This window comes from Danio rerio, chromosome 23, assembly GCF_052040795.2.
Source record: "Danio rerio strain M-AB ecotype USA chromosome 23, GRCz13ab, whole genome shotgun sequence".
Classification (NCBI taxonomy): domain Eukaryota; kingdom Metazoa; phylum Chordata; class Actinopteri; order Cypriniformes; family Danionidae; genus Danio; species Danio rerio.
In genome coordinates this window covers 39,528,870-39,553,795 of record NC_141043.1, presented here as the reverse complement: position 1 = coordinate 39,553,795, position 24,926 = coordinate 39,528,870, and the positions used below count along the sequence as shown (strand labels likewise).

Sequence of the window (24,926 nt, the reverse complement as noted above, 5' to 3'; positions counted from 1 at the left end):
AGAACAAACCATCGTTATACAATAACTTACCTAATTACCTTAACCTGCCTAGTTAACCTAATTAACCTAGTTAAGCCTTTAAATGTCACTTTAAGCTGTATAGAAGTTAAAATATCTAGTCAAATATTATTTATTATCATCATGGCAAAGATAAAATAAATCAGTTATTAGAAATGAGTTATTAAAACTATTATGTTTAGAAATGTGTTGAAAAAAAAACCTTTTCCTCGTTAAACAGAAATTGGGGGGAAAAAATAAACAGGGGGGGCTAATAATTCAGGGGTCTAATAATTCTGACTTTAACTGTATATTTGCTCTTTCCTGTATTTTTAATTAGAAACTAAACATTTGGTCACAGATTTTGGTCACAGACATTTAATATTAGAGAAATGAATGTAAAGAAGGTAAATGGAGTTTAATTGTTGAATGTTTGTTACCGTTGGCTTATGTGTACTTTAGTGCAGTGGTTAGTACCACAGGTGATGTTGAAAGCGAAGGCCGGTCCCACAGCTCTGTCCTCACTGAATTTCAGAAACTAGTCAAAGGAAATCAGCCAGACACAGCGGTAAAGGCAGGATATATGTCTTTTACCCTCAATATGACAAAAAAGAAAAAAGTGTTTTGTCAAAAACTTCACCACACGTGAAAAGCCAAACCATTAGATGCAAACAGCAATAATACTGGCACGTCCTGTCAACACCGCCTGACAGTTCAGTCACAGCGAATATATGTACAGTATCACTATGAAGATTGCTTAATCATTTAAACAATTTTACTTTGTTTTATAACGTTTTATAAATATAGAAATCATGATATCTGAGTGCAAACATGGTATTAATCCAGTTGCATGCCTAAAATAAAGAGACAGTTTACCCAAAACAGAAGATTTTTCACTTTAACTTGTTTTAAACCTGGTTTTCTTTCGGTTGAACACTAAAGAAGAAATTTCGAATAATGCAAAGCTGTAACCACTGTCTTCTGTAGTATTTGTTTGTTACCATAAAAGTCAATGATTTCTGGTTTTCAGCTTCCTTCAAAATATCTTCTTTTGTGTTCAACAGAAGAAAGAAACTGATAAAAGTAACCAATTACATGAGTAAATAGTGAGTATAATTACATTTTTGGGTGAACTATCCCTTTACCAAGAACCCACCCATTTCCAAGCAACTGTCAAGTATGAAATGAATCCAAAATATTATATGGTACAACAAGTTTCATTTGTTTACCAGTCATACAGAATAAAACACAACAGTAAGTAGACAGACTGCTAATGTGTGCTGTTGACTTTTTAGCCACGTGAAGGCGTGTAGAGAGTCTTCCTGATATTCTGCAGTATGTGGTTTGGCCCCTGTCTTCGTTTACTGGAGAACAGGCTGCGTCCCGAAAGATTGTCTTATCATGGGCTGACATTACTGTAGAAACGCCAGCTGATAGGACAAATCCAGCCCAACCAAACTTCATGGCCACTCACACAACATGACATTTGGAGCACATGGGAAGGGAAACACCAAACTGTTTTAAAGGAGATATATTTTTACAGAATAAGCCACGGAGTGATATCATCTTCGATTTATGGGTGTGTGGATGGAAAGTAGTTAAGTTACACTAAAGATTGCTGGCCTGCTGACCACAGATGAACTATATTAGTGGTTATGTGAGTGATTGTGTTGTTTGTTTTGGTTTTATTATTTAAATTTATGCAATGAAATGATGATTTGCTTGTGTGTTTTAGAGTGATTCAGTGCAGCAGGGGTTTGTCCTGAATGTGTTCAGCAGTCAGCGGTGTACTTCCCCTGAGGATCAGCTGTGAGGTGAGTATCTCTGAGATTATTAATCTGCTTTTCCCAAGCAAAGAAAGGGGAGAATGATGACTCAGGGTTTCATTGTACAAACAAAGGGATTTTAAAACATATATCATTTAAATTGAAATATTAAATATTTAAATTGTAATGTTCTGTCACCTTGCTCTTATGATAGTTCATACCAAATTTACTCACTAACTCACACTCAAGTGGTTCCAATCCAAACCCCTATGAGTTTCTTCTGTTGAACACTAGAGAAGGTTGTCTTCTATTGACTTTTATACACTTTAAAAGTTAAGGTAACCCAAACCATTTGAGGAAACAAACTATTTAAGTTCAAAAACTAATCCTAATGAGTACTGTGAACTTAATCAATTGAAGTAATTTGAGCACAGTAAAACCTAATAATTGTAGAGAACTCAAACCAGCTGAGTACTGTAAAACCCAAGACAACTCAAACCGTTTGAGGAAACCGATTGCAATAAACCATTTTAGTTAAAAAAACTAATCTACATAAGAACCGTAACCTTACTCCATTTAAGTTGAAGTAATGAGGTTGATTAATTAACTCATTACCCTCAAGACTGAGTTCAAAATTCTTGTCAAATGAGTATAATTAACTTTCAGTAAAATTTGAGTTAACCACACTCATATCATTTGATAAAGCTCACTGTTATGTTTTAATAATATTAATAATAATATTAATTCCTTACATTTATATAGCGCTTTTCTGGGCATTCAAATCGCTTTACACATTGGGGGGAATCTCCTCATCCACCACCAGTGTGCAGCATCCACCTGGATGATGCAACGGCAGCCGTTTTGAACACCACACACCAGCTGATTGGTGGAGAAGAGACAGAGTGATGAAGCCAATCATTATTTAGGGAGGGTTAGGAGGCCATGATGGACAGAGGCCAGTGGGCAAATTTGGCAAGGATGCCGGGGTTAAACCCTACTCTTTTTCGAAGGACATACTGGGATTTTTAATGACCACAGAGAGTCAGGACCTCGGTTTAACATCTCATCCGAAAGACGGCGCTCACTGAGCAGTATAGAGTCCCCTTCAATATACTGGGGCATTAGGACCCACACAGACTGCAGTTTGGGCACCTCCTGCTGGTCTCATTTTCACCTCTTCCGGCAGCAATCTAGCTTTCCCATGTGGTCTCCCATCCAGGTACTGACCGGGCGCAGCCCTGCTTAGCTTCAGTGGGCGACCATGTGACAGTTGCAGAGAGCTAGCTGCCAGCTAGTTTATAGAAAAAGAAATACTATGGAAGTCAATGGTTAGAGGCTTCCAGCTTTCTTCAAACAAACTTATTTTGTGTTCAAGCGGGTCTCAAACAGGTTTGAAACTAAATAATGGGTGTGTGAATAATGACAGACTTTTCATTTTTTTATTTCAAAATAAAGCCTGGGAAAAAATATGACAAATGCAGAAAGACATACACTTGATCAGCTGTATGTAATGTGTATTATTGTATAACAACGCTGTTAGAAAGTGTATTAGTGTTTCAAAAGAGTTAAGTTAAGGGTGAAATAATGTTACAATGCCATTGATACTCATTCTCACTTTTTCTCATTGAAATATAAGAAAAATGCAATCCAACTAAATTATATTAGAATGTAGGTCATTAAAGTGAAATTGGTAAACAAATGGGTAAAATGTACTGGTCTGACAGTGTGAAAATCTTGTAAGTAGTAAATATTAATAATCCTTAAATATAACTTTTTAATTAGTAACCAAATGATAATTAACAGATTTTTGGTATGTATACTGAAAAAAAATGTCAGTAAAAATGTATTATATATTTATTTTATTAAATAAAATTTGATAGATGGTCATAAAATGTAGCAGCATTTTATTTTCAGTTGTCCTTGATATATGTTCCATGCGCTTATTATTGGAATTACATTAGACTAACCCTAACAATATTCGGCTATGAATAATTTGACAAAAAAATCGGCTTCCGGGTCCAAACGCTATATTTAACTGTACGGGGAGACTCAACAAATGGTAATAATAATATTTACAAAGCGATGTATTACTTTCAAAAATCACAATATATAGATAGAATGTGGTACATTTTTTATAAATTGTTCAAATATTGGTGTCTGCGATGCAGCAAGTCCAGAGACTGTTAAGTACACCATGATTTCATATAAAATTCACTTTAATGTATGATATGACAATGTGGTCATAAACAAATATTTTCTCAATTCAAGCGAGTAGCAACTTGGACCTGGAAACAGTATTCTTAAGACTTAAGCGAATAGTTAGTACATGTAATTACTTAATAGTTAAAGGAATAGTTACACTGTAAAAAAGGACACCTTAAATTAAAGTGTAACCCAATTTTAAAAAACTGTTAGGTATCAGAGTTAGCAGAATAAGTTGAGGTGTTTGCGGTAATGTATTCAGCTAATCCTAATCCAAACTTTACCCTAACTAAAGAAGTTAACTGACAAGCAGTTGCAAAGTTATTTACAGTCAACAGTATAAAGTGTAACCTTTAACACTATTTAAAAGACAATATGCCATTTTGTTGCAATTGTATATTAATCCCAGCTGTATTTTCAATTCAAGGGACTGCCAAACCCTGGACGACTGCATGGGGAGGTATCAATGTCCACCAATGTCACTGGATTACGGACACATCGTTCCCCCCAGAATTTGGAGATGGACTTGGCCTGGCAGGAACTAATGGCCATCACAGAACTTCAGGTCGGTACACTTTTCTAGTGTCAAAAACATTTGATTGTTTAGTGGTAGAATACAAGCTGCCTTCATGAAACGGTGGTCTTTTTCATTTTTTTCTAATGCTGAATCCCTATAAACACACACATTGAGCTACGATCTGCAACAATGGGCCAATTGAGTGATGCAAGGATAAAGGCAGACAGAGAAAGAGGGTGAGCGCTGTATATTGCCGACAGCCCCCTGCATAGCACAATGACCATCTGTTTCGACATGAAACCTGAGCTCTCCTAAGTAAGACCTGCATAAGCTAAGGGTGGCACATTCACCCAGGTGGGCTGGTCCTGACTGAACACAACCCAGAACAAATTAATGGTTTCTCGGCTCAAACCCATGCTACTTTCCCAGGGTGTTTAATTGTAAAAGAGTTGGATTTGAATCACCTCCAAGGACAGATTGGTGTAAGTTCTTGTTAATAAAACACACTGTTTTTGTCACAGGAGTTTGAGGAACCCAATGAGAATCCTTTCGAAGCAATTCCATACCTCTCCATGGAGCCCATGGTATCTCAAGGGGGGTTCGGGATGAATCAGCCACAGCCTGAATCCATTCCAGCCACTTGTGATGCCCATCCTTCTGGTGTATATGAAAGCGCATACCCGGAAATGATGCCACCCTATCCACACATGGATATGCACTACGGTCTTGCTGGTGGCCACGGTTCTTCCAGAATGCTTGCAAATACACAAGGTTTTCACCCACCTCTTATGAGCCTTTTGGAGCACATGAACATGACTACACGTGGTCATGGGATTGTGAAAGATGGTATTATTAATTTTCACTCTACAGGACAAATCAAACAAGTTTGTACAGATGATCTGGAGTCAGATTCTGGTTTGTCGCTTGGTTCGAGTCCGCCGCTCGCTTCTCCTGAGAACGCAGTACATGGAGTTCCTGCATATTTGCCTACTGATATTTCTACAGGCTATGCTGAAAGTGAAAGTATTGGGGAACAATGTCGCCTACGACCTAATCTGCATGGGGCTGTTGACTACCAGCAGTCATACAGCTCATATCCTGGAGCTTCTTTTCCAACATCTGCAAACATGCCATCTAGCAACCTGCACACTTACAGTCCGGTGGCATCAATAAAGCAACCAGTTTTGCCCACAGCCTTGGATGATCTACAGCTAAATAGCTCAAGAGTAGGTTCATATCAGTCCCCATACCCAAAGTGTAAATCCAGCAGTGTTCCTGTACCCCTCAGCAGAGATGAACGGCGAGCCCTCGCTCTTAAAATCCCATTCTCACTGGAAAAGATTGTGAACCTACCAGTGGATGACTTCAATGAGCTCTTGACCCAATTCACACTGAACGATGCTCAGCTGGCACTTGTAAGGGATATTCGCAGAAGAGGAAAGAACAAAGTTGCGGCTCAGAACTGTCGTAAACGGAAGTTGGAGAATATTGTGCATTTAGAAAGTGAGCTGGGACAGCTCCGAGCCCAAAGAGAACATTTAGCCAGAGAGAGACTGGAGTTTCAGCAAAACATAGCCATCATCAAATGTCGGCTCTCAGATCTTCACACCCAAGTGTTTTCCCAGCTGCATGATGAGGAGGGACATCCATATTCAGTTGATGAATATTCACTACAGCAAACGAATGATGGCAACATTTACTTCGTGCCACGGAATGCAGCACTGGCTGGTGAATGAATGTTTGATTAAAGTGATAGTTCACCCAAAAATGCATTAATTCTGTCATCATTTACTAACTTTACTGCTTCCAACCCAGTTTGAAATTCTCACTTCCGTTGAAACAAATAAGATGTAGTTTAAAAAATAAAAAAAAGCTCCAGACCAGTAACCAGACGTCACTAGCAGGAAAAACAAGTTCTACGGAAGTCAGTGGTTACAGGTTTTCTGCTTTCTTCAAAATAGCGTAGTGTTTAACAAACTCATGACGCAATCATGAATTAGTTAGCATTTTTGGGTGAACTCTACCTTTAAAGGGGTGTCTAAACCTGAGTAGAGCCACTGTGCATGTGGATTTGCTTCTGCACCAATTAAGCATGAGTGAACCTACAAATGCATCATCAGCCTCACTACATATGGTCTAATCAAGTGTTGCAAAAGAATCTGTATTACACTGGTCCTCCATGAGCAGGATTAGACACCCCTTCACTTAATCCTTAAAGGCTGAGTAAGAGGTAAATGTTATGATCAATGAATTACATCTTTTAAATCATGTGTTGACAATTTACAAAATGACTAAGAATATGTGCCAACACAAAAGCATACATGTATAAAATAAAAAAATAGAAGAAAACATTAACGCTAAAGTTTAGACTTTTCAATGTATACAGAGTTCCCATTGGAAGACAAAAGTCAAATTTGATTAAAAAAAAAAAAATAGGAACAGGAAAAAAATAATTCATTTTGGGCCATACTTAAAACAGAAACAAAGCAGGAAGTTTGAATGAAAAGCCTCATTTAAAAAGGGCTTTAGTTGAGGCAAATCCAAAATTGGCCCTCACTCAACAAATTAAAATTAAATTACATGATTAACAGGTGTATATATATATATATATATATATATATATATATATATATATATATATATATATATATATATATATATATATATATATATATATATATATATATATATAAATATAAATATAAATATAAATATAAATATAACACAGCTTTGTCAGCAACCTACTACCTAATGACATTTATACAAATTTATAATTGTGATCAACAAATTAAGTCCCTGGCTTCTAATGTCTAGAACAAACCTTTTCAAATTGATAGAGAAACTTTAAACCAGTGGGAACCCTGTGCTACACACTGCAAATACTTTGCAAAAACACTTGTATATTACTCTCCAAAATCAATAATAATAATCATCAGTATTAAAAAAAAAAATTACAAATAAGCTTTCATAAATGGGTTAAGCATACGACAGTCACATTTGTAGCATTAAAAATTTTATTTGTAAAAAAGGTAAAAAACAGGTAATAAAAATAAAGTCTCTTCAGCAGCATCTTGGTCCTAGAAGAGAGAAAGAAGTTTGAGATGGAGGAAAATTGTAAACAAACTAGAGTGCCACATTAAAATCAGCAACTACCTTATCACTTTGCCATTTTAGATAAAAATGCCTTCATTTCGAGACGGTGATTTTTTTCCAATCATCCAAACCTGAAAAATGCAAGAGTGACATGGTCAGCAATTCAGTTACACAACATAGGGGGAAAAACAAACAAAACAGGTGGGCATGCATTAATGATCAGTTTAAGATTAACAGAGTCTTGTGCACCAAACTATGCTGACTGCAGTTACTTCCCCTGTAAGATACAACACTGAATGGGAAGTTCACGTTAACTGTACAGCTTCTGCTAATAAACATTGTTTTACAGTTATCAGCAGTAGTGGAGAAGTCTGTTCTTACCTACAGGAGTAATAAAAGCGCTGCCTGCTAGTCTTTGAGTTGCGCCCTGTACTCCCTGCTCTTTGCTTCTTCACAGGGCGATGATCTTGCTACTCCTCTCTCAGCTTGCTCCATGGCTAGACTTCTATGTAGCAACATGTACACTACTCTAGGCATGTGCATTTAAACAGCCTATACCGTTGTTGTTGTTTTTTTTTTAAGTACATATGAACATTTAACTTCAGTGGAGTTGCTTGAGCCAGATCATTTAATTTGTATTAAAAAAAAAGGCTCTGTGTCCTACACTAAATCCCCCAGAAACCAAAAATGACTAAAACAGCACATTTAAAAAAACAAAATGATGTTTTTATTTCACCTTGATTGGTTACATAAATAAAAACAACTGAAAGGAACTCTACATAAAACCTCATTGGAATGCTTTTCCCCAAAGACAATATAAAATAAATCTGCATGATGACAAATTCATGATGTCCCACACACGATAGCGCTACTGTACACTTCTTCTGGTGGCAGCTGTAAATCTGCCACACCTGTTTGGCTGAGCAGATCTAGGGACGTAAACCTGCATCTGCCCTGTCACCTCTCTCGCTCTCCTCTCCTAAAGCACTCAGTCCTGTTGAACAATATGAACAACAAATGTTAAGCTGCACACTACCTGAGGGTTGTTTCTACACCAGATGTACAGCAAGGTTACAGTTTAGAGTATTTAGTCCAAGACTAACTTATTGGGATCGTTACCCCTGTTATAAGTCTATATGCATGGTAGACAGCAAAATCTAAAACAAACCTTTAAGCTTAAAACCGTCTACCGCCAGAGCCACCTCCATAACCACTGCCGCCTCCTCCACTACCACTAGATCCACCTCCATAGCCACCTAAAACAGAGGTGAATGTTAATTTTACAGTGTTAAGGTGAGATTGAAGTATTTTGGAAAGCTGCAAACATTGACATCTATATTATTTGCTTTTACTACCATTTCAAGTTTCTAATTCTTTTGATAACATCTCATGCATAACAAAAGAAACTCTAAAAAAAAGTTTGGAATTAGCTCACGTCATTTATGCCTTTAGGATGAACTAATCACTTTAAAAAGAATGGTTAACTCACCACCATATGGGCCACTGTTTCTTCCACCGCCTCCAAAGTTCCCTTTCATGGGACCATAGTTGGACTGCTGGCTATTATAGTTGCCGAAGTCATTGTAGTTTCCACCTCCTCCACTGTTGCCGCCACCACCACCACCACCTCCAAAGTTACCTTGAATTGATAATACACCCCATTAGTCTCTATAGTTATAGAGTTCTTCAAGGACTTGCATCATGATTAACATCTACTCACCACCTCCAAAGTTTCCATTGCCATTGTTGTAGTTATTATAGCCACCACCACCGCCACCACTGTTGCCACCACCATAGCCTCCTCCCTGGTTGCCATAACCATGTCCTCCTCCACCGCCTCCTCCATATCCACGGTTGCCTCCATAGTTGCCAGGACTGCCACCACCATTGCCGCCACCACCGCCGTAGCCACCTAGAAAATGCCAAAAATAAATTGTAAACATGCTGATGGCACAGGATATGAAATTGTCAAAAACAGAGCCAGTTCATACAAATCACCTCCTCCAAATCCATTGTTGTTGTTGTAGCAGTCACCGCCTCCTCCATAGCCACCGCCGCCACCACCACCTCCAAAGTTATTTCCTCTTCCTCCTAAAATAACAGTAAAACTACTAAGTTACAAAGAAATAACATTAAAATCTTCAGAATCCAGTCAGGCACATACCTCTTCCAAAATATCCATCACGGTTGCCACCTCCACCGCCACCTCCAAAGTCATTATTGTAGCCACCATTATTGCCATATCGGTTGAAGTTTCCTCCACCGCCGCCGCCTCCACCACCACCACCACGACCTACAGATTAACAAAATACACCGCAATCCATTAAAACACCAGGGGAAAGTAGGAAACAATAGTTAATATTAATAAACATTCATACCAGTGTTTGCCATTTCTTGTTTTGAAAGAGCTTTTCGGACTTCACAGTTGTGTCCATTCACAGTGTGGTACTTTTGAACTAAAGGAGAAAATACATTTGTTAGCACCTCATTTCTTTAAGTTCCAAGACTACTAGATTGACCGTGAAACACAGCACTTACTGACGATACGGTCAACAGAGTCATGGTCATCAAATGTGACGAAGGCAAAGCCTCTTTTATTTCCGGTCTTGTGGTCAACCATTATCTCAACAACCTCAATCTTTCCAAACTGATCGAAGTAGTCGCGTAGATGGTTCTCCTCTGTATCATCCTTGATGCCTCCCACGAAAATCTTCTTCACAGTTGTGTGAGCAAATGGTTTGCTGGAATCCTGTAACCCATACATAATTAGACATCCAAATTCAAGCCTTAATTTCCTTACATTTTATTACAAAGTTAACCTCACCTCTCTAGACACGGCTCGTTTGGGCTCTACAAGTCTACCATCGACCTTGTGAGGACGTGCATCCATAGAGGCATTGACTTCATCCACACTGGAGTAAGTAACAAACCCAAAGCCCCTGGAGCGCTTTGTGTTTGGATCTTTCATCACCTAAAAGAAAACAGAAACATTGATTAAAACACCTAACGTTGTGGCATAAAATAAATCTGAAATTTATGTCGCAAAGCATTAATAAATTTCAAATAGCTTTAAAATATTAAAAGGAACTTACCACACAATCTGTTAAGGTGCCCCATTGTTCAAAGTGTGCCCTTAAACTATCGTCTGTGGTCTCAAAGCTGAGCCCTCCAATGAAGAGCTTCCGCAGCTGCTCTGGCTCACGTGGCTGGCCCTGGAAATAACAACCGATTTCGGTTTAGAATCACAGCAGCAATGTGCATAGTGTTTATTATCGGTAACGGAGATCAAACCAAGGATTTACTGGAACAAAAAGCGTCGTGAATCCATACGGTAACGCACTCTATTTGGGGGGAGGTGAACGAAACATCCGCCATGTTAGTGCAGGACTATACGTCCAATTTTAAACCGCGCACTCCCTCCAACAAAACACATGAGGTTGTAAATGCGTGCAAACATGGCTCGAAACAACGACTGAAAAGTTATAAAACAAATAAATACCGATTTTGCAAAACACGACCTTCGATGAAGCCATGCGGCCTAAATTATGTGTGCACATTACAGGAGTTAAAATGGCGGCTCGAACACGCTTACATTAACAAAGAACCACAAATGCGGTGCAAGCTGAATTATATAACATCAAGGGCGCTACGACTACGTGCTTGGCGCATTATATATATTCATTCGAAAGCGCTATATTGATAATAACGCCAACTTACCTCTTTGGACATCCTACCGACTATTTCTGTCCGTGCTACGCCACACGCTTGTCGGTGAGACACGCACTGAGAAGAAGGGAGATACCATAAATAGCTTGGATGAATTCAGTCCCCTCCCACCGGGAACGATGATTGGTTCAGGCTTCCCGCTAATGCTTTTGTTTGGCGCTTTAAAGACATCTGATTGGATGACACTCAAGTCAATCCATAGAAGAGGCTAGTGCTTAAAAAATTCTAAAATATTTTATTCAGAAAGCTGAAGAATCTTTTTTATGAAACACAAAAAGTGGTCTTTATTGTATGGTGGGTTAAAAGATTCAGACTATAAGTTCCTTCATATTACTTCATATTACATACACCACTTTCGCATGTACACTCGTGCCTATTATTCATTTTTTAAATAGTATTATTGCTTAACAATAATAAATAAATCTGAAATGTTCTTCGAATTGTGTGGATTTGGTTTCAGTGTGACGCGTGCGCATCCCATTGTATGCGCCGAGGCCGTTTTTGGCGCGAGAGCTGCTCGCTGAGGCGCACGCTGATTGGCTGAACGCGCCGCTGGACGGATGCATGCGCGAGAGGCAGCAAACTCTGTGTGCAAGGAAAAAGCCGCCGCCGCCTCAGCCTCATTATCCAGCACGAATAGAGAAACGTCGAAAAATATCTCAGTAAGTATGACATAATCCGTCACATTAATGTACAAATGTGTCATTGTGGATTCGCTTTGCATTGGGAGCGAGCAGCGCTGTCAATGCCACGTTTAAAACGTGATAGGATCAGGTGAAATCTGTTCTGCTCGGCCCGCGCTGTTGCTAAGCAAAGGCTCGGTGCGTTAGCGAGCACGACGATAGCACTCAAATAAATGCGAAAACTCATGTAAACGACTCGTTTGCAGCTGTTAAACGGTGAAAATCGTGGAAAGAAGTAGCGCGTGTGTGCTAATGACGCTAAATTAGCCTGCTATCTTGTGCCTAAACATCGGGGATTCTTGTTTATTGTTTTTTTCGCAGGCGATGGTGACCTGCTAAGCTTGCTTATAGTTCGTCATATATCAAAAACAGCATTGTGAAATACATGTACTTATTTCTCAAACACGTAAGTTTTATATATAGTTTTCTAGCAGAATGAGCTTTTAGCGACGCAAACAGTAGCAATCAATGATCCTTCTCTTGCTAAATGTTAGCATTGCAGCTAGCACTGCACATAAATACGTTCACGATTTGTTTGTATGTTGTGTATATTGAAATATAATTATTGGAAATTAGATTGCATATGGTAGGACAAGCTGTGCAGGTCTGCTAGGTGTTTTCACACAGTTTGGCCTTGCATGCTTGCTAAAATTTTTGATGACATTTAGATAAGAACACATGGCCGATTTATCGCATTCCTGGAGCTAGAGTTGTTAAATGTGTCTTGTAGGCAAATGCTGACATTAGTGCAATGCGTTTATGTTAGATTTAACAATGAAAAAAGTGTCCCACTTTTACTAGTTGTTTCGTAAACAATCTGTTGTTGTTATTATTGTGGAGTGTACGTTTAAAATAATTTAAATCGAAGTCTAATAGGTCTTTAGTGCGTGTATATTTCCAAAGAAATATGTAGGATACGTTTATTAGAGCTGAGTGTAAGATCAGAGTTTTAAGAATTTATCAATACACATTTTTTTAGTGTTTAAATAAACTTTATTTGTTTAGGGGAGCTCTGAATGCTGTAATCCAGGACTCATCTCTGCTCTTTAGGAGGTCACGCCCAACAATAGAAGACTGTAGGTGAGTGCAGGAAAAGCAAATGTTGACTTTTGTCATTGCTGTTAGAGTAATAAGTTTTCCTCTAACCAGTAAGATTTTGACCCTACTGCTTACTTTTTGTTGTGATCACGTTATGCATAATTAATGTAGTCGTTTTTGCTGGAAGTAGAGTTTACATGATATAGACAGCATTCAATACTGTCTTGTAGAATGTAGCTTATACTAGGCATGGGGCGATAAGCGTTTTCAAGGTATACCGCAATTTGGAAAAGTCGAGGTTTTAAAACCACCAAAATATAATGCTATATTGTTCCTATGGTATATGTAAGTTTTTTTTATCTACGTTTTAACGACAACATTATCTTTAGCAGAAAAGATATCCTTAAATGCCGTTTTAAATTATAGAGAAATCTGAATGAAGACAGCAGAAATCAATGATTTGTTTTAATTCTTTAGCCTAACATGATTACTTTCCCAAAAAATGTTATGCATCTTAAAATAAAATATTTTGTATTCAAAGGGAAAAAGTGTTTGTTTTTTTAAACCAGACAATTAAAAAGAATATATTGTAGAGCAGTGATCACAATACTGTGATATTTTTATCCAAGACATTCAGTTTTACAAAAGAAACTAGTGCTAAGTAAGCATTGTTTTGTGTTCTTGGACACTGAGTAATTATTAAAGTAAATGGTTAGTGTAATTGAGGTGACAAATATATAAGTAAAGCTAAGAAAACAAGATACAATAGAAATAAAGCTTTTATTTGCTTTTAAAAATCAGTTGTGAAGTTAATAAATTAACAATTTGTCTTGAAACTTGATGTTAATTTTGTGCAGATTTAAAATATAAATAATATATGGTTAGTCTTTTTGTCCAAATCTCTATTTCTTGTTACTGTTTTTTTTATATAAAATAACATTATAATTAGATGTGTAGATATTTGGCAAAACCTATAGTCCATAGATCATCAGGTGTTTGTTTCGCATGTTGTCCAATGCATTTACTTCAGTTCATATCAGGAAGAGTGTTTTAATTAATATGGTCAAATACAGATTTTTATTAGTCTTATTTGCAAAATTTTATTTTTTATATAACTTTTTTCATTGTATAGTAATCAATGTGACTGGGCGATTTATGGGCCTAAAATCTAAATCTCAATTAATTGAACATTTTAACTCTATTACAATTAATTAATGAATGATTATTTTCCCTCGTAGTTCTCTGACAAGTTTTATATGCTGTCTGAAGGCATCTCTGGCGCAGTTTCCAATCCTTGAGTGTAGTGCAAAGTAAGGCTTAAGAATGAGTCCATCGTCTTACTTGACCAAGGATCAGTTGTGGCTGCAAAGTTGCCGCAAAAGTAGAAATCGGCCACAGCCTTTAACAGAGCGGGGTTACGTGACTTGTAGGGAAAGTAATTGAAAAAAATTGTCCTGGGAAAATTTGATTATAGTTTCTGAATGTTGATTTTGATTACTTTTCAATTAATTGCCCAGCCCTAGTAAATAACATAATAATAAAAATAAATTGATTGTCATCAATACAAACACATAGTTATGTAATAATTTTTTTATTTCAGTTCAACCACTTTCCTCCCCAGACCAGGGAGCCACACAGGTCAAATTTGCTTGTAGTAAAGACTTTCAGAATCAGCCATGGGAAAGAAGAGCCAGAACCGTGAAGATGATGAAGCTGCTTCCTCAGATGAGGAAGAGTACGTTGTGGAGAAGGTCTTGGACAGGAGAGTTGTGAAGGGGCGTGTGGAGTATTTCCTCAAATGGAAAGGCTTTACAGAGTAAGTGCTTATTGCATTTTGCATAATCCAGTACTGTCTGAGCGATAGTTTTCATGTCTCAGGACCCCTGGTATGTGTTTCAGGATGTCTTAAAATGCATGAAAAGAGACTCAGTTCAGATACAATGAAAATGCTCTTAATTTAAATACTAATGATCTGGCTTACTTACTGGGGTTTGCTTGCAGTTAGACGGGGCATCATGGAAAAAATAAAATGCATTTTCTTTTCTTTTAGTTTTTTCCAAATATTTTTGACCAGTTGTAATATTCAGATTTAAAAATGTACCTGTTCAAAGAAAGTGTGGTGTAACTGTAAAACTTGTTAAATATCTTAGCAGAAAAAACTAATGCTTATTTGAATGCAAAAGCTACTCTACAAAAGTTACTCTACAAAAAATAAAGTGAAGAAAATAGTAAATGTTTCTTAGCCAGAAAGTGAATGTTCATTGTGTGAGATACATGCAAAAATTCAAGGCAATTTACATTCAAAATCATAAAAAAATGATTCACTGTCACAATAAATAGGGATGTCCAGATCCGATCACATGACCAAAATTCAGGCCCAGACGTGCGCTTTCAGAATCGGACGTTAACTTCTGATCAGGACTCGAATAAATAAATATATATATGTGTGTGTGTGTGTGTGTGTGTGTGTGTGTGTGTGTATATATATATATATAGCAGTGGCACAGAGTTAGACCACTTTCATTTGGTCAAATGCCAGCAAAGTAAAACATGAAAGCAGCGTAAATCGTGAGTATATCTGTGATTTGGAGGTATTATAAATTTTATGACGACAACATTGCTATAGCAAACGGAGTTGTTAAAATAAGGTGATTTAATTAAAGTATAAGGAACATCCTGGATCTGTTTCTTAGCTCTTCTTTATTCTTTTTGTTTGTGTTTTAGAAGTATCGGATTGGTTTTCAGTATCGGTAGATTCTCAAGATCAAATGACTGACTCGAGGGCAAAAAAGCTGATCGGGACATCCCTAACAATAAACATAAAAAATTAAACGTGAAAAGTTTGTTACAGGTTTATGAAAAAAGATGTTCCAAAGCAGCATTTTGTGTCAGTAGCCTATTAAAAGTCAAGAGATTTTGTGCCCAAATTATTATTTTTTTTATAACTCTTTATTGGCTTATTGTCACAGTATCTAATTGTTAGGTTTGCTTATTTGTGTTTGAACATCTTCCTTGAATTTAGAAATCATAGAATTATGGCAAAATATTACATAAAACTTCACTTGAACGTTTAGCCTGTATTAGTTTGCACCCTTGATTTGAAGAAATCCAGTGGCTTTAATAGATCATGCATTTAATGTCTTGCAGGAAACACAACACATGGGAACCAGAGAAGAACCTGGACTGTCCAGAGCTTATCTCTGAGTTCATGAAGACCTACAAAAAAGGAAACAGTGCAAGCCCACCAAGCAGCAAGTCCTCCAGTACAGGCCCCTCTTCAGCCCGTCCCAAAGACAGCAGTGGCAGCAGCAGCACCAGCAAGAGGAAAAACTCCGAGGAAGAGAACGGGAGCAGCAGCAAACCCAAGAAGAAAAAGGAGGTAAAGTATTTACAGAGAGTGTGAGAGAGCTCACACTTTAGAGTTATTTGCATGCTATTACCATATCAATTACGTCCAGTGTGCTGAAATACTTTCTCAATTGTTTCTCACATCAATACTTGCCTAAGTGGCATTGGGAAAGGGTGACTATTGATTTTTAACGTGGTTTTGATTGTTGTTTTTGTTTTTCTTAGGATGAGATCCTTGTAGCGAGAGGGTTTGAGCGAGGCCTGGAGCCTGAGAAGATTATTGGAGCAACAGACTCCTGTGGAGACCTTATGTTCCTTATGAAGTGGTGAGTACTACAGAGTATTGCATGTGAAAAGCTGTTTATTTCAGTGAAACTGTTTTGCTCAGTGCTTGGAAACAGTTAATATCAAGTCACAAAATCTGGCCATAGATTTATTAAAGCGATAGTTTACACAACAAATTTTACTCACCATTTACTTAGCCTCGGGTGATTGCAGTGCTTATAGTTTCTGTTTTTTTCTGTTAAACATACTACTAAGATACTACTAACAAATCAGGGACTAAGCCGAAAGAAAGTGAATGAGAGAACAAAAGATATTTCGAAGAAAAAAAACTGGTAAACATTGGCATCCATAGTAAGAAAAACAAAGAATAAACAACTCAAACAGGTTTTGACAAAGTGGAGGTTGAGTAAAATGATGCTGGGATATTCATTTTTAGATGAGCCGTCTCTTTAAAATCTAAAATCAAGGCCTCTTTTTTTCAAAACAGCTTTTAGACTAAAAATTAAGTACTCCGATTTTATTTGGATCCAAGCACATGGGGACCTCAAGATACATGCTAATGATAAAAATAAGGCAGGCTGTGTTTAGCTGGACAATTTTGATTGAATCACCTGAAGTGGAGGTTGAAACCATAGTGTTAATCGCCACATTTACACCTGCCATTATGTCTGGAAATTATTCTAATGTCCCTTTTTAAAAAGCACATTCACACCCTTTGTGTGACTGAATAGGATGGAGGATGAGGATGGAACTGTTCATTTCTCTCCTTTCTCCAACTATTTACAGTTGTATGTTTGAAAGCGTTCAATGGAGTGTACACTCTGCATTTATTTGTTTACCTTATTTACAGTTTACATCTGTTTTTAAGTAATTGCATTTCTTGATTAGTAAACCAACTTTAAGGTTGTATTTAGCTTAGCAAACAATTTATGCTGGATTTTTTGTATAGATCCGTTTTTTGCCTCTGTTACCTTTTGCATTGTAAAGCATGCTTGGCATTATAAACCATTTATTAGTCTAATAGTCTCTAACCATGCGTCAAATGTTACAGTAAAATAAGTCAGCTTACATTTTTACAATCAATGAAACTTCCATTTTCTGCATATTTCAGTGTTCACTATCACATATTCAGAAATTTCTAATTTACATCTGTAAATTGGGCCCCACATCAAAATCCCTCCACGGCAACATTAACCCTTTCAAAACATTAGGTCGTTGTTGTTGTTTTTAATAGCGGATTATAATAATCGCACCAAAATGTATTAAAAGATAAGTGAATTATAATAGCACAAATTTTTCTGTAATAGTAGTAGTGCTGTTTGCTATCTTTAACCCTTTTAGGTTACGTGCTGACTGACTGACAGGTGCATGCATGATTCGTGAGGCCAGCAAACATGCGTAGCTTTCAGTTAAGATTAACAGTTTCCATAATTATACTTTATTTTTAGATAAAGGTCTGTGGTTCTGCACATAATGACTTTATCTTGCTGGAGTTTATAGCCGTTTCACTTTACTTTAAGATGCATTAATGCCGCTCTGTAGGTCCAATTGGAGACATTCATAAATATTAAATGTTGAAGACATACTTGTTACATAAACGGCGTAAATCGCACTTAAGCTGTGTTTATTTGAGAGCGCACAATCTGTGCTTGAGCCGCGTATAATTAAGGGGGCGTGCAAGAGGTTTTGTGCACAAGCAGAGGAAATCAGCGCGTATTGGAGAGTAGAGCACGTAAATACGATCTTGACCTGTAATACTTCGCTCACAACATTGTCCATTTGTCATTGAAACCACGCCATAGGTATTTCTATTTGTCTAAAAGGTCTGCTGCCACAGCTGAAAAAAAATCCTAGAGGAAACACTGCACTTGCTGCGAAATTAACTTTACTGTGTTTCTGCTGTCCTGCTACAGGAAGGACTCTGACGAGGCAGACCTTGTGCTTGCAAAAGAAGCCAATCACAAGTGCCCACAGATTGTCATTGCCTTCTACGAGGAGCGTCTGACCTGGCATGAAGACGGAGACAAGAAGGAGAAGAGTGCCACAGCGGTGTAAAGGGCAGAGGTTTGGGAAAGACATACAGTCCTCCAAAACCTTGCACCGATGACACTCTCATAGCCAACTTTTAACGGACCATTTAGAAAACGAAAGGCCAGCGAGTATCGGAGGTTTACTGCCCACCACAACAACCTCCGTCCACCTTCACCAAAACACATCTCTCATCAGACAGAGCGAACGGTGGCTGCGGCAGAGCGGTGGAATGTGGAAAACTCTTACTTCTCTTACTCTCTCTGATCTTCCTTCTGTTTTGTCATGATTTGTGTATTCGTGCCCCTACAACTATGTTCTTATGATGTGTTGTGTGCTAGTGTAGATGTGAAACGATGAAAAAAAACCCGTACATGTCCAACTTTTAACTTTTATTCGTTCAGATTTCACAGTATTGCGGAACATGACTGAATGAAATCAGTCGAGTTTGCGTTCGTTAACATCTGCAATGCTGGATGAAAAAGCGACGCCATCGTTTTTTATTTACAAAACTGCTTCTTAATTGATGCCGTTCGCATTTTGCTTATTTTTTTTCCCCCAATCAAGTAGATTTAAGTTTGCTTTATTGCAATTTTAACTTTAAAAAAAGTCCTTTGTGGGCCAAATTATCATACGATTTTTATTGGGCTTGTTTGTTTTTTATCAGTACATCTACCTAAATGATCTATATCTTATTACCCAGACTAAAATCAGGACATTTGGATAAATTTTAACATCTGTGTAAAAATATCTTTTAAAATGTCAACCTTGGCCCTTTTTATCCGCTATTCGATCTTATCACTGTTGCTTGCAGGAGGACAGACAATCGTCATCATGTAAGTGTGTAAAGGGACATTTCTATCTATTTCTACACACTTTTCTTCCATGATTTTATTTTCCCTCCATAAAACGGAAGCGATTATACTCCCTCTTGTGGCTGATTTGCTGAACACATTCCCTGTTTGACCTCATTCACACATAGTTCAAGCATTGTCGGGTTCTTATATTACTTTTTTAACCTAGAGTTGATTCAATAAAATGGTGTTTATCAAGGTCACATGACTACACTAGAGTTTTGTGCGCTTCTTCGCAAAGACACTGAACAAAAGCTACTGATATCGACAGCTGTAAAAGAGTGAGAATGGTTTAGCTGGAGATGGAATAGTGTGTATCGGGGGGGATGTTTTTAAACATTTATACAGGGTTAAACATGATGTTGTAGGTACATTTCTATTATTTTTTTGTATGCTTTTATAATCCTGCCATGATCATTTATACATGTGACTCATTTCTAGCTGATAGAAGTTTTTAAAATGTGCAACAATTATGTCTATTTGCTATTTTAAGTTCACAGTCGTTTTTAATGTACTGTAACAAGCTGTAGTAAATCTAGTTTCCAACACTTCAGTTTTTGGAAACTCCAAACCCTGGGTTTTGGACTCAAGTCATGCACAATACATTTCATTGTAGTGCTGAGATTATGCAAGTTTTACTTTGTGCAATGTTTGTGGGGAAAACCAGTTTTTAACAGCTTATAACGATTGATCAGATAGCAGTTGACTGAATCTGCACATTTTGCGCTATAAAAAAAAACAACAGTGCTGATGTGAACCAGCAGATGTCATAATAGAGCAACTCTTGTCTGTTTGTCTCAGCTGGACGAAAAAAAAAAAAAAGTGTATGGCTTTAAGAGTTGCACAGTGATTTTGACCAAATCCAGCAGATTAAAATCTATACTGTTGGACACATTTGTATTTTAAAACATTTGCATCCGCATGCAAAGTCAGTTTGCTTATATTTAGGTTCTCATTTGTGCATATTTTCTCAATTATGCCATATTAGGACGTCACTTTCAGTAGTATTTATTCAGTTTTGTGCCAGAACATTTATATGAATGCCATACTTTTCTATTTTATTTGCGCTTTACAACGCATATTTTTCACATGACAGTCTGCAGATTGTTTTAACCTCATTAAATAGACTTCCAGCTCACTCTTTGCTTTGTATCCTGTCTGTGTTGTAGCTTTGGAGAGGTGGCGTCTGAGTCCTAAAACCCCTCCCTGAAGCACTCGACTACCTCAGTAGCAGTGGAATTTTCCAAAGGGGAAAAGGGGGAAGGGGTTCAGCTCTGAGCTGGAATGCAGAGGTCACTTGTAAATTTTCAGCCCCGGGGAGCAGAAGTCTCAGCAGATAGTGGAGAGGCAGCGTTTATGCTTTAAAGAAGACTGGAGAGCATCAGGAGAGACCAAGCACAGAGTAGGCTACTGTATATAAAGTCACATTTAACAAAAAATATGGTACATCATAACCAATAACGATAATTAGCCAATGATGATAATATTCATTTCGTGTGCATACTGCGGTTTTAGTGACTGCAGCTTAAATATAATCGCTTTCATTAGTTAATTGCTCTTCTATTGTAAAATATAAGGCCTTTCTAGATTGTTTGTATTAAAACTTTAGCGTGATTTGTGCATTACAGTTTTTGGCTGGAAATTAAAAAGACATTGTGGACTTGAATGTCAATTTGGCAGAGTAAGAAGATTGAGTAATGCAATCTCACTAATATTTAGTTTCTATTTAGGTTCCATATTTTCATAGCCGTCCTCTATAGTCTCTAAATAAACGTTATACATAATTTCATAACTATTTTAATGACTTTACCAGCATCATTTTAAGTAGCAGCAACTTCCATTCAATATTGTAAGGGATTTTAACCACAATTTTAGTTGTTACTTGATCAGGCTAGTTTGTTGCAGGGGAAAGAGTTTTCATTAAAAAGTGTCTCACATCACTGTAAATGGCATTCTTCATAAATAGCATTTCTGTTTACTTACACCAGGGGTGTCTAAACTCAGTCCTGAAAGGCCGGTGTACTTGAGGGTTTAAGTTCAACCCCAATTAAACCCACCTGAACCAGTTTAAACTCTTAACTAGATATACTAGAAACCTCATAGCAAGTGTGTTGAAGCAAGTTGTAGCTAAACTCTGCTGGACACAAGCCCTCCAGGACTGAGTTTGGACACCCCTGACCTAAACCAAATATAAAAAGAGCATTGCCATGGGTATATCATCATATTGAATACTTTAGTTTACAAGATGATCACTAGTATCAAGGTGTCCCTTGAATTGCTGGAGCTTGGCTGGCAATATTTTAGTAGTTTACCTTCTGCACTGTAAAAAATATACAACCAATTAGTCAGAACAGCAAGTGCTTTAGTTCATTGTAACTTATTACTTAGTTAATCATGTTACAACTTAATTTAATAATTTTACACAAGTGGTTTTAAGTAAGTTTAATAAAGTACAAGTATAATAAAATCATAAGTTTGATTTAATTCAAGTTAAAAATCTAAGGCAACCTGGATTTTTTAGAGTAAGAAAAAATAATTTGCTCATAATTCAAGCTACATTGCTCTTCTGCTGTTTTATTTTTTTTTTGTGTGTGTGTTTTAAATTTTTTATCATTATACTTAGCCAGATTTGGTTTGAACATAATTTAAATGGATAGTTCTTTAAAAAAATACAATTTACTGACAATTTAAAAATTGACCATTTAAAGTCTTAATTTAACTCTACAATTTAAAGTCGGAAATACTGACTTGTAGGTATTAAATAATTTTAAGCGGGTCTTAATTTTACCTTGTTTATGTAAAGCTATCCAATCGATCCAACACGCATCCATTCATTCATTAACTATACTTCGGCTTAGTTCATGACTATAGCTTATGTCTTTGCATAGTGGGAGAAACTAGAGCACCCAGAGGAAACCCATGTGAACACAGGGAGAACTTGCAAACTCCACAGAAATACCAACTGACCTAGCCTGCGCCACCGTGACACCCTTGGTGTGAGGCGACAGTGCTAACCACTCAGCAACTGTGCCACGAGCACATTCAATGACCAACAATACATCTCAATAATCTTTAACAAAAACTGTTACAGTCTGTTGTCCATACATTTAGTTTTTAATTTATGTTGAAAAATATTTGTATACAACTAGGGTCTGCTTGGTTTTACATTATTCTAAATATGTGTGTTAGAAAGAGCTAATCAAAATGTTTTTTTGATGGGGCAAGTAAATATTTATTTTGATGGGCCATGAAAAAAATCCTGTGCATTTAACCCTAAATAAATCTGAAATTTCATACTTCATGGTCTTAAAAAGTCTTCAAATTGACTCTGAAACCTACAGAAACCCTGCTTAAAGAAACCCTTTGGGGATTGGAAGGATACCATAGTTCTCCGTAGAACCAGTACTGGGCTAATAAAGAACCTTTATTTTTGACAGTCAAACATTAATGACTTTTTAGTCCCATAGCAGTTTAAACTTTAAACAAATACAGAATTGTAATTTTCAGGTGAACTGTTCCTTTAAAGTCATATTACCTATGGTGAAACCCACAAAGCGGAACTTCTCGCTGGGGTTTGCCTTTCCTGAGCGCCGTTTTAACCAATACGCAAACAGTGCACGCTTTGAATATCTCTGGTGAAGCAAAAAAGTCGAACTCAAAAAAAAAAAAAGTCTGTGTGCATGATTTTTGGGATGCATGTGGTCCGATGGGTTTTTGCTGCGCATAAGCTCAAATAGATGGCTGTCAAGGGGACCACTGAACAGCTGTGGCCGAGGGCTGGAGTTTGGGAGGGGAGACTGCAGTAGTGGGTTCATCCAAACTGCAACACCATCCAAACCACCCAAACACACACAGAGAGTACACTGGAACAGCAGCGCTTCAGTTTTCTGCAGGACTCTGAAGTGTGATTTCATGTGCCGCTTTTTCCAATCTCTGTCATAACCTAAAAAGTTTAAATGCACACATAAGTGTAATTCTCCAGAACTGTAGCGCAATATTATGTGCTGCGTCATTAGGAACACAAGGTCACATCATTAGCGCTGACCTTTTGAGACTTCTATCAGCACTCTGTTGTTGAACTCATAACTCGGAGGTGATTCCACACTATTTAGTTCTTCTGCCATTATTACTTGTGTGCTTTAGTCTACATATGAACTACTCATAAAAGTTGCCTAATACTACTGAACAACACCAATTCTTGACTTTTTGATCAACTTCAGATAATGAATAATATATACACTGTTATAATAACACCTTTTAAAAAATTATACATTTTAATTCATTTTAAAATAATTATAATCTTTGGTGTAAACAGGCATTAATTATTAAACAATAATAATTTGAAAGGAATTAAAACATTTTGTGTGTTAAATGGGTAGTTTGCCCAAATAAAAAAACTTCTTCCACTTTTTTTCTGCATCCCATGATGCTTTAAACTAAATCAGTTGAATTTTTTTTCAGTGAGCAGTCATTCTCCTAAAATTATCCATCAAATAGTAAAATTCAACCTTTTAATCTTAATGTACTGTTGAAAATACAATGAGAAAATAGTCTAAAAGAACAAATACCCATAGTCAACTCAAAAGAGCTTTTTTTCTACAAATGCGCTTTTGAGTTTAATGTCACATTATTGTTATGGCAGATAAAAATTAAACAAAAAACTCAGTTTTCACAATGTTTATGGATTGTTTGTAGTGTCAACTTATTTTTTGAAGTGATTTGTTTTAGTTCTTTCAAATGGAAGTTGCCCTAACAGGAAGTGCAATCCATAATTTGAAGTAAATGTGTGGAGACAGATGCACTCTTTAAACTAAATGATCCAAAAAAAAAGTCTACACTGTAAAAAGCATCGTGGTTGTCAAAAGTCATTTTAAAAACACAGTAAATTACCATATTTCATTGATTTTCATAAAATGTAATAAACAATTATTTTCTATGTACTCCATGTCATTTACAAAAGTACTAAACCAGGCCTGTAGCCAGGGTGGGTTTGGGTAGTTTAAAAGATCCACCCCTCACTAACAAAAGTCCAGAATTTGTCCTATGCATGAGCTCATTTGTCTTATTTTGACTGCTATGCCATTATTAATAGTGAAAATATCCCATCGAAAACGGATTTAAGACCAAGTGGAATCCTCTGTTGGCTGTCGCATCAGTTTTGGCAAATGCACACAAATATTTTTCATGAGTCCAACATCTAGCTGTGCAAAAATATATACAATCTGACTAAGTGAAGTCATCTTTCGCTACTGTATTGTTTTTAAATAGAGGGATTATTTTACAAGTAACTTTTATTCTAAATCCTGGACCTTATTTTTGAAACAAAAAAATGATCAATAAAAAAGGTGTGAAGCACCAAAAGTGGCCCATATTAAAATGAATCTGAATA

At 36.9% G+C, this 24,926-nt stretch overlaps 3 protein-coding genes and 1 long non-coding RNA gene across 11 annotated transcripts in view; 2 read left to right on the top strand and 2 right to left on the bottom strand.

Moving 5' to 3' along the window:
* Positions 1–6,833, top strand: part of nfe2 (nuclear factor, erythroid 2) — a 29,494-nt gene extending 22,661 nt beyond the window's left edge. For 3 of the 5 annotated variants that reach the window (XM_087305116.1, XM_087305117.1, XM_087305114.1), the window contains 3 exons: positions 1,733–1,811; positions 4,393–4,530; positions 5,004–6,833. In XM_087305116.1, coding sequence (XP_087161242.1) covers positions 1,764–1,811; positions 4,393–4,530; positions 5,004–6,218 — 1,401 coding nt within the window. In that variant the 5' untranslated portion in view covers positions 1,733–1,763 and the 3' untranslated portion in view covers positions 6,219–6,833. 5 annotated transcript variants of the gene reach the window in all.
* Positions 6,834–7,478: 645 nt separating this feature from the next.
* hnrnpa1b (heterogeneous nuclear ribonucleoprotein A1b) lies at positions 7,479–11,355 on the bottom strand. Of its 2 annotated transcripts, XR_015522710.1 has the most exons (12): positions 11,293–11,355; positions 10,668–10,787; positions 10,400–10,546; positions 10,114–10,324; positions 9,954–10,031; positions 9,740–9,868; positions 9,574–9,666; positions 9,296–9,487; positions 9,065–9,214; positions 8,744–8,831; positions 7,636–7,706; positions 7,479–7,559 (listed from the first exon to the last, which is right to left on the bottom strand). XR_015522710.1 is itself a non-coding variant. In NM_200104.3 (11 exon segments), coding segments are annotated over 10 exon segments (1,212 nt in total). In that variant the 5' UTR covers positions 11,305–11,355; the 3' UTR covers positions 8,280–8,569; positions 8,744–8,751.
* Positions 11,356–11,890: 535 nt separating this feature from the next.
* cbx5 (chromobox homolog 5 (HP1 alpha homolog, Drosophila)) lies at positions 11,891–20,675 on the top strand. Of its 3 annotated transcripts, none has more exons than XM_087305899.1 (6): positions 11,891–11,963; positions 12,990–13,064; positions 14,644–14,838; positions 16,170–16,401; positions 16,596–16,696; positions 18,569–20,675. In XM_087305899.1, exons 3-6 carry the CDS (start codon positions 14,699–14,701, stop codon positions 18,708–18,710), a joined length of 615 nt encoding a protein of 204 aa, XP_087162025.1. In that variant the 5' UTR covers positions 11,891–11,963; positions 12,990–13,064; positions 14,644–14,698; the 3' UTR covers positions 18,711–20,675.
* On the bottom strand, positions 19,665–24,358 carry LOC147838261 (uncharacterized). The gene is made up of 3 exons (XR_015523871.1): positions 22,578–24,358; positions 21,697–22,340; positions 19,665–21,508 (listed from the first exon to the last, which is right to left on the bottom strand). It is a non-coding gene; the product is annotated as an uncharacterized LOC147838261 (long non-coding RNA).
* Positions 24,359–24,926: the final 568 nt, after the last annotated feature.